Source organism: Tribolium castaneum, chromosome 9 (assembly GCF_031307605.1).
Source record: "Tribolium castaneum strain GA2 chromosome 9, icTriCast1.1, whole genome shotgun sequence".
Taxonomy (NCBI): Eukaryota; Metazoa; Arthropoda; class Insecta; order Coleoptera; family Tenebrionidae; genus Tribolium; species Tribolium castaneum.
This window is the reverse complement of record NC_087402.1, coordinates 8222929-8239355: the sequence shown is the minus strand read 5'-3', so window position 1 is coordinate 8239355 and position 16427 is coordinate 8222929. Positions and strand designations below refer to the sequence as shown.

The window sequence follows — 16427 nt, the reverse complement described above, 5'->3', positions numbered from 1 at the left end:
TCTGGTTTTGACTATTTATAATTTACTACAACCCCACGTGGCCCTTCCCTGCCACAAAGGAAGTTACAATTAAGTAATCAAGCGAAATCAAGGGCATCCAACCTAGCGCCATCTATTCTCTACGCAACCAGCCTACTATGCGTTGGGCGTGTTGTTATCGTAATTATGCGCATGCGTAAACGAGTCTCGTTAATAGCCGTCATGAAGGGCGTTTGTGTTCGCGAGGTGGTGATTTTATAAAAATAACAGTTTTTTAACTTATGAATGTAAGTTTATCAGTGAGACCGACGATATTTAAGTAGTAACGATAACAGGTAAGTCATCGTTTTTTGCCGGTTGCTGCGGTTACCAATAATGTCGATAAATCTTAACCCAAGTCTCTTAAAATGGCCGAATAGGTGTAACCCAAACTTTACTAAACTGTTAAATAATTCAGTAGAACTGTATTGACTGGCTTTTTTCACTTTCAGTGATGATACCTTTATTCTGGTTGTTGAGCGAATTGGCCTTTTGTCGTTGATTCAAAGTTCAAAATGCATTTGTTGCTATGTCAGTGAACTTGGAGGTGGTTTACAAATGTAACCCAGTGCCGGGTTACTGCCCTTAAGGGACAGGTCAACTGTAATAATAGCCGCCCTACAAATTTATTAATTTTGTTAAATTTCAATATTATCTTTAGGTAATATTATGTAGCTTCTTTTGATCATACTTTTTCCAGGTCAAGAGTATGGTCATAATCCCAAAATAAATTGGTAAATGACTGAATGTCACATTATTTGATAAAGCTAATGATGGCCTATAAACTCTTGTGTCTTTCGGTGTCTATTAATATCTGTGATGCGTGCATGAGTCATATTTGTTGTAAATAGTATTAAATTTAAATTTTTACGTAATCATCAAGTTGTTACATAATAATAGTGCAAGTGTTTGTGTAGTAGGATTGTGTTCTTATCGCTACAACTCTTTCCTTTTAAACCTGCACATTTTTTAAACGTTTTATCACAGTTCAATAATAATGTTTGTGTAGTAACTGAGTAAATATGACTGTTCTAGTTTCCATAGTCTGACTGTTAGTTCAGACTGTGTTAATTAGCTGCCTTGTGTATAAAAATCACACATTTTTACTTCAATGAGACATGAAAAAAGACAAAGTTCACTTATTGCTCGTGCTTACGCATTTGCTTTTAATTTAATCTAACTAATGAGCGTTTAAAAACGTCATATTTCTGACAAAATTATGATCGCCTAATGATAGTCTTTAAAGACTTTAAAAGGACTTAGGTGTACTTGTACTTGTACTCTCTTGTATGCGTTTTACAAAAGATTGTAACATTGATTAGTTTAAATTTGAATTATGTTTTACTATATTATCAGTTTTTCGTATAATTTGGCATTGTCTTGTCAAATAACTTGCTGAATGATATAAACGTCATTCAATAATATTTGTCAGTTTGACAAACTGACTTTAAATTGAAATAACACTGTTAAAAAACACTGCTACCAAAAAAAAAATTGAAGTAGCTCTTGTTTTCGTAATTTAATCCAAACTTGAAATGCTTAATTCCATGATCTACCACAACACACCTGTTTTCTGATAGGATTACATATAATCATAAACAAATTGCGTCACACTTCCTTACCTAGCAAATATTGAAATATACATACAGGGTCAGTAAAATATATTGAACCATGCATTTTTTTAAATTCTTCGTGAGAGATAAATAATAATAGTATAATATCTGTTTCAAAACTAAAAACAACTGTCACTTTTCGCAATTGGTTTTCTCTTTAGATTCGTGAGTTTTCTTGGCATTAAATTTAACGCAGAATCACACGGAAGTACATCAGTTTAAATTTGTGATCTATTTGATCCTAAAAAATGTACATGCGTTGTTGCCACTTTTTCTACAGTTTTAAGTCAGATAGTAGTGTCCTCATGTTTTGAGAATGAAATATTGTTTTATTTTCAATGTCAACTTATCATGAACAGTTTTTACGACAAAAATGTTTTTATTAAAGATAATGTTATTTAAAAAATAGTTCAAAAACGCAAATTAGTTTTTAAGGCGACTACGTAATCAATATTTCATCAGTTAGCTTTTTTTCAAAAAATAAATAACTTAGGCAAACGAAACTTAGTTTTTTTGATTCACCTTATGGTAAAAATAGTACGTTTTACTTTAAAGACTGCTAAGTTGTAGCTAAGTAACAGCCAATCATATTGTGAAAACAACACTTCTTAATTATTTTACCTTTACTTATATAAAATTTTACTTAATTTTGAATTGGAGCCGTTTCTAAATCAATCAGCAGCTATGTAAAATTTAAGTAAACTACTGGCACTCCCAAAGAACATAATATTGTCTGTTTAGTTTAAAATCACTCAACGAAATAATTAACATTTATTACAGAATAGGTAAACCAATTGCTCATCTTCACATATATACACATAATTATTTGTAACATTACCAATTGGTCCAATTTAAAAAATAAGTCTTATTCAACTCTGTTCGTTGTTATTTTTAATAACTTTATTAAGGCAGAAAGAAGTTTTATTGGTGCTTACGTATTCCACAAGCACCCGATATTAATGATTACTTACAGGAAGCATTATGTATGTTTCCGCCGTTACTGCTTTTAGAGGGAAATTATTGATTTTAATGGAAGACGTGCCTTTAGAAGGTTACGCATTTTGTGTACAGAAATGTGAAACGAATATTTGTGCACAGACTTTTTGTTTTATAAGAACTGAATTAATGTAATTTCTATTTTAATTAATAAACTTCATCAATTACCACGATTTAAGTAATTTGCTAATTGGTGCTGTTATCACGCCAGTATGTTTTTAGGTCAAATAAATATTAATTTTGTCATGTTCTGACGTGGTGGTTACATTAATGTGTTAAATAAAAACTAATTTACATTTCGTCTTTTTTAGTTTAGTAGATGACTAGGAAATACTTCATGGGCAAACAGTTTTGTGACTTATAATTGAAATAACCTTCTTAATTTTCATTGTGCTGTAAGTTCGAAAATTATTTGCAAGGTTCCGCGATTTATTCTGAAATACTTGTACCATTTTTAATAATAAGCATGTGTTGTTTAAGATGATCTAATCCAGAAGCAATTTTAAATACATCTAATCCTAACCAGAAGCATTAATGTTATGTAAACAAATAAACTAACTTGTGGGTGGAACATGTACCGTAAACACAGTTGTCTGTAAGATTTTACGTGCATGGGTTTTTGATCGGTCTTATAACGGTTCAAATTCGTTGATGATAAATTTTTACCAAGCAAATATATCTTGTTTTACTACTTGGAATGGGGAATTTCTTGACAAAAAGTTACTATTTTCCGAACACAAATTGGCTCGAAAGTAGGTAATTTGTGTCAATATTGGTTTAATTAGTGTCTGGCGTCTCGTTTATGGAGCAACGTTGATGCTTAATTCAATTAGGTTATTAATTACTTACCTATTAAGGTATACATGTTTGAAGATGCCTCAACGTTACGTATCAGAGTTTTGTTTCAGTTTTTACGTACGATAAATTACGTACTAGCGTAATATTAGTGATGAATGGAAATGCTTGAATAGGGTGTGAGGATGGCGTGAATTTTTTATTACATTCAGGTATTACAGTTCGTTGAGCACTTTGCCCGCACATGCCGATTTTTGGTGTTTGAATGTACAGGCATCTGTTTTAATTTGTGCAAAGGCCAGGGTGTTAACCTTGATTAGAAAGTAGTGGCATGAATCCAATAGCTCTTATCTAATTAGTTGATTAAAATAGTAAAGTAGCCGTAATGGCTATTATTACTGTGGTAAAGGTCAAGCACCCTTCTATTTGTACCCACTGTGAGTATGTAATATTCGGTTTGATTGAAGGTAATTGGCATCGTCACTGGCTGGCAATGTTAACTATGTCATAGTGTTTGTTACATCATCGTGAATTATCTCGAGGTAATGTATTGCGAGAAAAATAGGTAATTGTACCACATCATTCACGTCCCCAAATGTGCGTTTTTTGTCATTTTAGGGCGCAAGAACCCATTCATTACTTGTAACTAAATATGAGTTACGTTCGTCATTTGTCAGGAAGTAGCCCAAATATGGCCTATTTGATGAAATCATCATTCACTTTTGTTTTATGGCGGTTTATCCTCGATTGTATTTTCTGTACATGTTTTCGTAACATATTCACTTATTTTTGTTACTGTAGTCATCTTATCAAACAATGGCAAATCAAATTAAATCTGGTGTTATGTAATAATCTGTGATCACGATCTGAAAAAATTAGTCGAAGCGAAGATGTTTTTATTGACACAAAGCCAATCAATGTTTGCGGACATTCACTGAAGCTCTAAAATGACAGATCAGTTTCCTAAATCTTCGATATTCAATCCCAACTTGACCCAATTCGTCCAGCTTCAGTCGAGGTCGTCGCTTGCGAATTTTGCGCCGCCACCGGCAGTTTTACCGCACTACAGATCGAACCAGACGCTGCAGTCCGGCTAGCGAGTGGTTCGGCTAGGTCAGGCGTCGCGACGCCAGAACTGGCTGCCATCGTCGTGTGTCTGACGTCGCCGAGAAATCGATTTACCCAAATAGTTCCTGATTCAGGTTTTCAACCTTTTTCACGTCAGCTGTGTACTTTTACATTCAGTTGATTCGTATTACGTGCAAGTGAAGATGTACTCGCGTACTGTGTGAACAAGTGTTTGGTCGATAACACCGAATGTGGCCGTAATTACATTTTTATTAGTTTTCGCTTTTCTGTTTCATTAATTTTGCATGGACTTACCTAAAGCTATTTTTAACAAACACAAATTAGGAACCCATCAAGTTGGGATTGTTAATCAATATTTCAGGGTGAATAAGTGAGTGATGCCGATTTGGGGAAATATAAGAGTGTCTTTGTTGCTTAGAACAATGTTAGTTGTGTTAGTTGAAGGTCTTTCTCACTACGAAACACCCACAAGAGAGTCTGTGTGGGAAGAATAATTTCTTTATTAGTTACGACAGTTAATTTAAATCTTTTACTGCATTAACTATTTTGCATCAAATTCGTCAGTGCTAAAAATAAACGGTTTAGTGACACAGCGGCCTAAATAATGTGCCTTTTTTCTAGGTAGCCAGCTTTGCTGGTGAGTCAACAGAATGACCACCGATATCAGTATAGTGAGGTGGGATCCCACCTTGCAGCAAGAAATTGTCGAGGACTATGAGTACGATGGTGGCAATTCATCTTCCCGACTTTTCGAACGATCTCGCATTAAAGCTTTAGCGGGTAAGTTTACGATGCAACTCTCAATTTTTGTGGCACTCTTATCTAATGTATTTTATCAAAACCAAACATTTCCTGTGTCAAGTTCAGTGTGTTTTCACCATACATTTAGTTAACAGAAAAATGGAATTGGAGGTGGATAAATATTACGACAAAATAGTTTTAGAATTGCGGGGTAAATACACTCAGTTTGTAACTTTTAGTAATTTTTTTACACAGATGAAAGAGAAAGCGTCCAGAAAAAGACCTTCCAGAAATGGGTGAACTCTCACCTGGTGCGGGTGAACTCCCGCATTACCGATCTCTACACCGACATGCGAGACGGCAAAAATTTGATTAAATTATTGGAAGTATTATCGGGCGAACGTCTGCCTCGTCCAACCAAAGGAAAAATGCGAATTCACTGCCTGGAAAACGTCGATAAAGCTCTCCAGTTTCTCCGAGAGCAACGTGTTCACTTAGAAAATATGGGATCGCACGATATTGTGGACGGAAACCCCCGACTTTCGTTGGGTTTGATCTGGACCATCATTCTCCGATTCCAAATTCAAGACATCACGATCGAAGAGACGGACAACCAGGAGACCAAGTCGGCCAAAGATGCACTGTTGCTGTGGTGTCAGATGAAAACAGCCGGCTATAATAACGTCAACGTTCGAAATTTCACCACTTCGTGGAGGGATGGTCTAGCTTTCAACGCACTTATCCACAAACATCGTCCGGATTTGATACAGTTCGAGAAATTGTCCAAATCGAACCCCATCCACAATTTAAATAATGCGTTTAACGTGGCTGAAGATAAACTGGGATTGACGAAACTTCTCGACGCTGAAGACGTGTTCGTGGAGCAACCCGACGAAAAATCAATCATCACATATGTCGTTACTTATTACCACTACTTCAGTAAGATGAAACAGGAGACGGTCCAAGGAAAACGTATCGGTAAAGTCGTCGGGATTGCGATGGAAAACGACCGAATGATTAAAGAATACGAGTCACTAACGAGTGATTTGTTGGCGTGGATCGAAGCCACTATCAAAGCCTTAGGGGAGAGACAATTCGCCAATAGCCTTGTGGGCGTGCAACAGCAATTAGGCCAGTTCAATAATTATCGCACCGTCGAGAAACCACCGAAATTCGTCGAGAAAGGCAACTTGGAAATCCTTCTTTTCACACTACAATCCAAGATGAGAGCTAACAATCAACGACCTTACACTCCGAAAGAAGGCAAAATGATTTCCGACATTAACAAAGCCTGGGAACGATTGGAAAAAGCCGAACACGAACGAGAACTCTCCCTGCGTGAAGAACTGATCCGACAGGAAAAACTCGAACAATTGGCCGCTCGTTTCAACCGAAAAGCCAGCATGAGGGAAACCTGGTTGAGCGAAAACCAGAGATTGGTCTCGCAAGATAATTTCGGCCACGACTTGACCGCGGTTGAAGCCGCAGCCAAGAAACACGAAGCTATCGAAACCGATATTCTCGCCTACGAAGAACGAGTACAAGCGGTTGTCTCAGTGGCTGGGGAACTCGAAGCTGAGAATTATCACGACATGGAGAGGATTAACGCACGAAAAGAAAACGTCCTACGCCTTTGGAATTACCTCCTGGAATTGCTTAGAGCACGTAGACACCGATTGGAATTGTCCCTACAACTACAACAGAACTTCCAAGAAATGCTCCACATTCTCGATGCCATGGAGGAATTGAAAGCACGTCTTTTGACGGACGACTACGGCAAACATCTCATGGGTGTTGAAGACTTGCTCCAAAAACATAACTTACTCGAAGCCGATATTAACATACTTGGAGATCGGGTCAAAGCTGTGGCAAATCAATCGCAACGTTTCCTGGACGTGGAAAGTGAGGAAGGTTACAGACCGTGTGACCCAGCCCTAGTACTGGAACGCGTGCAACAACTCGAAGATGCGTATGCTGAGTTGGTTCGCTTGGCTGTGGATCGCCGATCAAGACTTGAGGAAAGCCGCAAATTGTGGCAGTTCTACTGGGACATGGCCGATGAAGAAAACTGGATCAAGGAAAAGGAACAGATTGTTTCAGCGGCCGACATCGGGCACGACCTCACCACTGTTAACCTGCTCCTAAGCAAACACAAAGCTTTGGAGAATGAAATCGCAGGGCACGAACCCCAGTTGGACGCTGTTGTGGGAATTGGGGAGGAATTGGTCAATTCCGGGCATTTTGGTGCAGAAAAAGTGCAAGAAAGATTGACGGAAATCCGCGGGGCTTGGAAACATTTGCTAGACTTGGCGGCTTATCGCAGGAAGCGATTGGAGGATGCCGTCGATTACCACCAACTCTTTGCAGATGCTGACGATGTCGATATTTGGATGCTGGATACTTTGCGACTGGTGTCGAGCGAAGACGTTGGCCGGGATGAAGGCAATGCACAGTCGTTGCTTAAGAAACATAAGGACGTTACTGAAGAACTTAAGAATTATGCCAGCACCATCGAAGCCTTACACCAGCAAGCTCAACAGTTGGGACCAGAAGTTGCCGACTCGCCAGAAGTCTCGCAAAGATTGGCTTCGATCGATAACCGGTATAAAGAACTGCTCGAATTGGCCAAACTCAGAAAGCAACGTTTGTTGGACGCACTCTCCTTGTATAAATTACTGTCGGAGAGTGACGGAGTCGAGCAATGGATCAGCGAGAAGGACAGGATGTTGCAGACCATGGTACCGGCACGTGATATTGAAGATGTCGAGATTATGAAACATCGCTATGATGGTTTCGAGAAAGAGATGAACGCAAATGCTTCGAGAGTTGCTGTAGTAAACCAACTCGCACGTCAGCTGTTACACGTCGAACATCCCAACTCTGAACAGATCACAGCTAGACAGAACCAACTCAACCAGAAATGGGCGGAATTGCGCGAAAAAGCAGAAGCGAAACGAGATGAACTTAACTCAGCACACGGCGTGCAAACATTCCATATCGAATGTCGTGAAACCACGACATGGATCGAAGATAAAATTCGGATCCTACAAAGTACTGATAGTTTGGAGATGGATCTGACTGGTATTATGACACTTCAACGACGTTTGTCCGGCATGGAGCGCGATTTAGCCGCCATCCAAGCCAAGCTCACTTCTTTGGAAAAGGAAGCGTCCAGTATCGAGACAGAACACCCGGAGGAAGCAGCCGTTATCAGGGAAAGAATCGTTCAGATACAGATCATATGGGAACGACTGACCCAAATGTTGAAAGAACGCGATTCGAAATTGGAGGAAGCTGGCGATTTGCACCGCTTCTTGCGCGATCTTGACCACTTCCAAGCCTGGCTTACCAAGACCCAAACCGATATTGCGTCCGAAGATACGCCCAATTCGTTGGCCGAAGCGGAAAATCTCCTGTCACAGCATCAAAGCATTTGCGAAGAGATTCACAACTATACCGACGATTACACTAAGATGATGGAATATGGGGAGAAAATCACTGCCGATCCCAGCACCCAAGACGACACTCAGTACATGTTCCTGAGAGAAAGACTGAAGGCTTTGAAGGACGGTTGGGACGAAATCCACCAAATGTGGGAGAACCGGCAGAAACTCCTATCGCAGTCTCTTAGCTTGCAGTTGCTTGATCGCGACGCGCGACAAGCTGAGGTGATTCTCAACCAACAAGAGCACACTTTGTCCAAAATCGAGACTCCTACGACGCTCGAACAGGCCGACAATCAATTGAAAAAGCACGAATCATTCCTTACGTCCATGGAAGCAAACGACGACAAGTTCAACGCAGTTATTCAGTTTACGAATCGTCTCATCGACGAAGGGCATTTCGCTTCGGATAAAATCGCAAAACGCGCTGACAATATTGACCAACGCAGATTAGCAATAAAAGAGAGAGCTTTAGCATTAATGGAAACACTGAGAGATCAATTAGAATTGCAACAATTCCTGCGAGATTGCGACGAATTGGGAGAATGGATCCAGGAAAAACACATCACAGCTCAGGACGAAACCTACCGATCGGCCAAAACAGTTCACTCGAAGTGGACCCGTCATCAAGCTTTCGAAGCCGAAATTGCCGCAAATAAAGAGCGACTACTTAATTTACAAAAGACTGGCGAAGACTTGGCTAAGGAAAAACCAGAGTTTGCGAGTGAAATTAAGCCGAAAATTGAAGAACTCATCGACCAATTTGATGTTTTGGAACAGACGACGAAAGAAAAGGGCGAACGCTTGTTTGACGCTAATCGCGAAGTACTCATTCACCAAACCTGCGACGATATCGACTCATGGATGAACGATCTCGAAAAACAAATCGAAAGCGACGACACTGGCGCTGATCTCGCTTCGGTCAACATCCTCATGCAGAAACAACAAATGATCGAAACACAAATGGCAGTGAAAGCCCGTCAAGTGGACGAACTAGAAAAGCAAACCAAACACCTCGAAACGACAACACCGGCCCCCAAATTGGAAGAAATCAAAGTGAAAAAATCTCAAGTGGAACAACGGTTCCAACAACTCAAACAACCACTCCTCGAGCGTCAAAGAGTTCTGGAAAAGAAGAAGGAAGCTTTACAATTCCGACGCGACGTCGAAGACGAACTCTTGTGGATCGCTGAAAAGATGCCACAAGCCTCGTCGACCGAATACGGCAATAGTCTATTCCAAGTCCACATGTTGGAGAAGAAAAATCAATCGTTACGAACCGAAATTGAAAACCACGAACCTAGAATTAACACGGTTTGCAACAACGGCCAAAAACTAATCGATGAAGGACACGAGGATTCGGTCGAGTTTGGACACTTGATCAGCGAGCTGCACAAAGCTTGGCAAGAATTGAAAGACGCTGTGGAGAAACGCCGGGAGAATCTATTGCGAAACGAACGCGCCCAGCAATACCTCTTCGACGCCAACGAGGCTGAGAGCTGGATGAGCGAGCAAGAACTGTATTTGATGGTCGAAGACCGGGGCAAGGACGAGACTTCCGCCCGCAATTTGATGAAAAAACACGAGAGTTTGGAAGCAGCGGTTGAAGATTACGCCGATACGATCCGAGCTTTGGGCGAAACGGTTCGCGCTTTGGCGGCGGAAGGACATCCTCTGGCGGAACAAGTCGCAGTGAAGCAGTCACAACTCGACAAGTTGTACGCTGGGTTGAAGGACCTTGCCGGTGAAAGACGAGGGAAGTTGGACGAAGCCCTGAAATTGTTCCTTTTGCACCGAGATGTCGAGGATTTGGAGCAATGGATTGCTGACCGGGAAGTGGTAGCTTCGTCACATGAACTGGGCCAGGATTATGACCATGTTACTTTGTTGTGGGAGCGTTTTAAGGAGTTTGCCCGCGATACTGAGTCAATTGGCAGGGAACGAGTCGCTGCAGTTACCGATAATGCCGACCGTTTGATCGAGGCGGGCCATTCCGACTCGGCCACGATCGCCGAATGGAAGGACGGATTGAACGAGGCATGGCAGGACCTACTGGAATTGATCGAAACTCGCACACAAATGCTTGCAGCATCACGCGAATTGCACAAGTTCTTCCACGACTGTAAAGATGTCCTAGGACGGATTCTCGAGAAACAGGTTTCAATGTCGGATGAGTTGGGACGTGATGCAGGATCCGTATCAGCGCTTCAAAGGAAGCACCAGAATTTCTTACAAGATTTACAAACTTTGCAATCGCAAGTGCAACAAATCCAGGAAGAGTCTGCGAAATTGCAAGCCAGTTACGCAGGTGACAAGGCCAAAGAAATTACAAACAGAGAACATGAAGTTATTGCCGCTTGGGCTGCCTTGCAAGCCGCTTGTGACCAAAGACGAGGCAAATTGGCCGATACTGGCGATCTATTCAAATTTTTCAATCTTGTAAGAACACTGATGCAGTGGATGGACGATGTCATCAGACAAATGAACACTAGCGAAAAGCCGAGAGATGTCAGCGGTGTTGAACTGCTAATGAACAATCACCAAAGCTTGAAAGCGGAAATTGACGCGCGAGAAGACAATTTTAATGCTTGCATTTCCCTTGGAAAGGAATTGCTTAATCGCAACCACTATGCGAGCGCCGAAATCAAAGATAAACTAGTTACTTTAAGTAATCACAGAAATTCTGTTTTGCAACGATGGGAAGAAAGGTTTGTCTTTCAACTACTTTAGTTTTCTTGAACTAATAATTACTTTAACCAGATGGGAAAATCTGCAATTAATTCTTGAAGTTTATCAGTTCGCGAGAGACGCGGCCGTTGCAGAAGCATGGCTCATAGCTCAGGAACCGTATTTGATGAGTACTGAGCTAGGGCACACCATTGACGACGTCGAGAATCTTATCAAGAAACACGAAGCATTCGAAAAATCAGCAGCAGCTCAGGAAGAGCGCTTCAGTGCTTTGGAACGTTTAACAACAGTAAGTTTGTGTTTATTTTGCAAAGATGTAGTTTTGTATTGGATTGATACTTAATTTTATTTTTGCTTGTGGTTGTAGTTTGAAAAAACAGGTGGTGGCCCTAGTTGTGGAACGACCTTGCATGAGTTGTCTCCTCTTGATTTTTCTCTCCCTACACAATATATTTTTGAAACTTTGAAACCTGCTTCTGTACGAAATTTATCACAACGTTACGTTTCCCAAACAATTGGCGCAATCGTACGTGATTGTGACCGGTTTTACAACCCCAAAATCACGTACAGAAGGCGTTTTACACTTGACGGTGTGTCCAAATATGCCAAATTGAATAAATTGCGCAAAAATATTACTTTTCTGCACAAAAATCTTGTCCCAAATTCAAAGAAAAATAATTGCTTTAATCGCTCGGTTTCCATGTGCGAAGCACGCGACTATAAATACTTAGTGCAAGATTTTATAATTGGTGAACGATTCGCCAGTTATATGGAAACGGGTACGACATTATTCCTACAGCCTGAACGGCGTAAAGCCAAAAATAGAGAAGCACGTTTCAAAAACAGTTATCGAAAATCTTTCCCTCTCATTTCATCCACTAACAATGTGGTAAGTTGTTACAACAAAACACAGTTGCATGTTGTTGCTTTGGCTGAGTTTAGCTTCAGGTGCCTCCAACTTGTCGATTTCGGTGAATTAAGTCTTGGTTTATTTTTAGTTCGAATTGCGAGAAATCCAGAGAAGAAAAGAAGCACAAGAAGCCCAAGAAAGGGCGAGACGTGAACAGGAAGAAGCAGAACGACAAGCTGCGCTCGCAGCTGCACAACCGAAACAGGCTGAAGCAATGACTGATCGACCGGATTCTGGAACGCCTGCAGCCGAAGAACGACCAGGTACGTAACTTAATGCGCCCAAAAACCAAAAAATGCAATGTGGTTATATCACCTTGATCTTACTTCACGCAGCCGGAAGTGGGCAAAGAGCTTCATTAAAAGCTACTTCGCCAGGTGAAGGTAAAACTTACTCGATCTACTATAATCTACTATCTTTCCGATAATCGATTAATTGGCACGGTTTCTATTGCTTTAATTCTCTCTATGCACAGTGGTTAAAACTGCACAAATTCTATAAACTGAATGAAACGGTATTAATAACATAAAGGTATGAAATGAGAATAATTACAACTATTAACGAAGTTTACTAATAAGGTAAGGGTGTCTTGAACTTGCTTGCATGATGGTAATACGCAAGAATTGTTTTTGTCTTGGACAAAACGGAACCATTTGCTTTACTCATGCTTACTTCTTATTAACATAGCTTTTCATCGTGTGACGCAAAATTTAATCAAATTTTTACGATTTCACGATAAGTGTATGAAAGTTCTTTTGAGGACTTCAAAAGATAATGATTTTGTTTAACAAATCTAACACGTTGCATGATACAAGTGTTAATGCATGAGCATGTTATGTAGTGCATGGACGACAGCAACAAGCACGTCCTGGCAGTGTTCCGGTTTCCCCACGGGTGCAATCAACACCCTCAACATCCCCCCGCTCACAAACACGTAAGTATGATATTAAAACCGCCAAAGGGGCTTTGTACAATCCAGCGTTCTATATGATTTTATTTCGAGCATGTTTTGTGCGTTGTGTTGCTTTATTTGTAATTTTTTATCAAGTATCGAGAGCTGAAGAGAAGGCGAAACGTAAGGACCGCTCTCGAAGCAAGTCCCCCTTCCGTAGTTTCCGATGGAAGAAGGGATCTTCTAAGACTTCCGGAGCCGTCAGTGATGACGAAGCTGCAGGAACATCAGGTATTTTGCAAAAAGGTGGTATTTTGTGCAGTTTTAGTGGAACGGTGGTGGTTACTAAAGCAATAGAATACTTGTGTGTGTAGTTACGTTTTTGATGTTAACCGTAAAATTTGAATCAGTCGTATAAATACGATTATATAATTGGGAAACGTGGTTGTGATGTGGTATTTCTTAGAACGCGGCAGCCCCGGCGATGAAGAAGTCTTTGAGGGTGTTTTAACCCGCAAGCACGAATGGGAAAATACGACCGTCAAAGCTTCGGTTAGGTCGTGGGATAAAGTTTACGCTGTTTTGCACGGCTCTCAGCTTTCGTTCTATAAAGATTCCAAAGTGGCTCGTGCAACTCCGGATCAGACGTTCAAAAACGAAACTCCTCTCTCCTTGCACAAAGCTAATGCTTCCATAGCCCAAGATTACAAGAAGAAAAAGCACGTTTTCAGATTAAAGTGAGTAGAGCGTGATCGCCGGCAAGATTCTAATAATTTCTTTCAAGATTGGAAAGTGGGGCCGAATTCTTGTTCCAAGCACATAACGATGGTGAGATGAACACGTGGATTTCTCGCATAAATGCCCAGGCTGAGGCCGATTCTTCTGGCCCTTCGCGGTCGCAGACGTTGCCTGCGTCCGCTCAGAAGGAGGATTCGAAACGTCGCAGCTTTTTTACTCTTAAGAAAAAGTGAGGGCTTGTCGATGTGGGTGTGTGAAGTAATCCTTATAATTGTGTTCTGTTACAGCTAATTTATGCTATCTGTACGCTTTACCTGATTCTGACTGGGTCGCAGTCTTCGCCCTTTAACCCTTTTCTTTTATATATAGTTCATGTAGTTTGCACATTCTAGTAATATTTTAATGTATAGTAATATATATTATGTGATTAAAAATGTTGACTGGAGCACAAGGAATAATGCCTTCAGCCCGATGTTCGATTATTTATTGAATAAAATAAGATATCTGACTTTTCATAACGGAAAAGTTGATTTTCAAAGCCCCTACCTATCTAATAATACATGTCCGTACTGACATTTCCGCTGCTTTACGTTTGTATCCTTGTTATTCTGTTGCAATACTGTCTTTGAGCTTGCTTAGCAAGGTGAGGTGACGAGTCATTTTTATTATATTCATTTTGTAATAATTTGTAGAGTTACGTCTATTTTACATATAAAATTGTGTGCTTTTAAAAATGGAGTTATAATAAATAAATATTGTTTTTAGTAATCGCTCTTTATTACCCCTCTACCTTAATCCAACAAAAGCACCATTTGTATCAGTTCTTTGGCAAACGTTACCTTCATGTTACATTTAAGGATATCAATAGCGGAATAAACTGGAACCGCAGGTCCGATTGTTTGTTAACTTACACAGGAAATATCCACAATGGATTTTTTTTTCAATTTAAAATAAACAATTAGTCTCAAACAAAGCACATTATTACTTCAGATATCATCTATGGGGCTTGAATAAATGATCCAGAACCTGGTTTTTGTTAATGGTCAAGGTAATTATCATTATTTTATATAAACAAGCCACAATGTCAGTGTTATAAAAGTATTAGCTTTGGTCGATTTTTGCATTAGTTTAGAAATGTTCAGCAAAGACGCAACTGCTCTAGTGGCATTACTTTTAGTAATTTTCATTAGACCATCCAAAGCATGTGTAAGTCTTAATGCAACAAATTTCCACATTTATTTATGAAAAAAAAATTTTTTAGAACGGTTACACGCTCAAAGTCAATCGCGTGAAAAACTGCATAGAAAACAGTGTAATCAAAGTTGAAAATGGCGACGCATCTTTAGATAAAGATTGCAATTTAATCTTGAAGGGGTGTCTGAATTTCCCCAAAGGTTTTAAGACGGCAAAAGTATGACCATTTTTCAATTAACCAGACAGAAATTGATGCGTTTTTAGGGAAAATATGTCCTGAAAAAAGCGCCTATGCCCCCCATGGACGGTGAACTAGACTTTTGTGATGCTGTTAGTGGACTGGACGACCCACAAATAGTAAATGTGGCCAAAATGTATAACATGCCGTCCAAATGCCCGATACCTCCAGTAATAATGCTTGAATTATTCAACCAATTTGTGCGCTAAAATTTGATTTTTTAGGGAAAAGCATGCGGTGACCCTAACAAAAAAATAAGCATAAGTAAATTTAAAAATCAGTTGGGTATTGCCGCTGGGACGATTGATCTAAAGCTTGACGTTGACCACGATACTGGCAAGACTTGCATTGACATAAACCTCACCCTTTCAAAAGCTAGAGCTAGAGGATAAGGTCTACTTTGAATACGTGTAAAACTTCGCAATTTCTAATAAAATTTGCTTAAGAACTTTATATGCGAACTCAGTGTTTCAGTCACTTGACACCAGGTAAAAAATCACTATTTCTATACAAAACGAACACTTTTATTAAGGCACCATAATTCACAAATTTCATATAAAATTTTATATCAAATTGTGAGATGTGCGCGCACTCTAAACACCTACAAATGTACATTATAAAGTAATTATGAACCTCTACATAGAGGACTCATTAATTTTTGGTCCTGCGTAAAATATTAGGAGTGGAGACTCCTAAAAAATTACAAGATTTCATAATTTGATTTTATAGATACCTGATTAAGGTGTAACAGAAATTAATAATAAATACCTTGATTTTAACGTCTTGCAAAACTCACTAAATATTAAGTGTAAAGTGCGCAGGAATTTAATTCATTTTTGGTTAATATTCGAATAATTTCTATGACGTGCCGATGGCGGAAAAACGCTGCTTCTAATGAGTACAGACCTGTTACGAAATATTTTTTTGTAGATTTGTGCCGTTTTTGAGCCAACAGACACCATAATAAGTTAGTCTAGGTCTGATATCGCACGGGCGATTACGCTTTCATAACAAGTTTGAGTTCATTAAAAATTGAAATATTAATATTAAACTCCTGAATATTGTGCTAGTG

The 16427-nt window shown here is 39.7% G+C and overlaps 2 protein-coding genes across 3 annotated transcripts; both read left to right on the top strand.

The window, feature by feature from the left end:
* Positions 1-156: 156 nt before the first annotated feature.
* Positions 157-14247, top strand: beta-Spec (beta Spectrin). 2 transcript variants are annotated; one of them, XM_064358798.1, is made up of 10 exons: positions 157-314; positions 5133-5291; positions 5508-11403; positions 11456-11672; positions 11751-12272; positions 12382-12556; positions 13135-13227; positions 13342-13491; positions 13652-13922; positions 13970-14247. In XM_064358798.1, exons 2-10 carry the CDS (start codon positions 5162-5164, stop codon positions 14154-14156), a joined length of 7641 nt encoding a protein of 2546 aa, XP_064214868.1. In that variant the 5' UTR covers positions 157-314; positions 5133-5161; the 3' UTR covers positions 14157-14247. The 2 variants fall into 2 exon arrangements, with proteins under 2 accessions (XP_064214868.1, XP_008192605.2); XM_008194383.3 differs by lacking the exon at positions 11751-12272 and having other exon boundaries at positions 13970-14156.
* A 732-nt stretch (positions 14248-14979) lies between these two features.
* LOC662471 (uncharacterized protein) lies at positions 14980-15808 on the top strand. The gene is made up of 4 exons (XM_968563.4): positions 14980-15129; positions 15185-15334; positions 15382-15525; positions 15580-15808. The coding sequence occupies exons 1-4, from the start codon at positions 15058-15060 to the stop codon at positions 15745-15747; spliced, it is 534 nt and encodes a 177-aa protein (XP_973656.1). The 5' UTR covers positions 14980-15057; the 3' UTR covers positions 15748-15808.
* Positions 15809-16427: the final 619 nt, after the last annotated feature.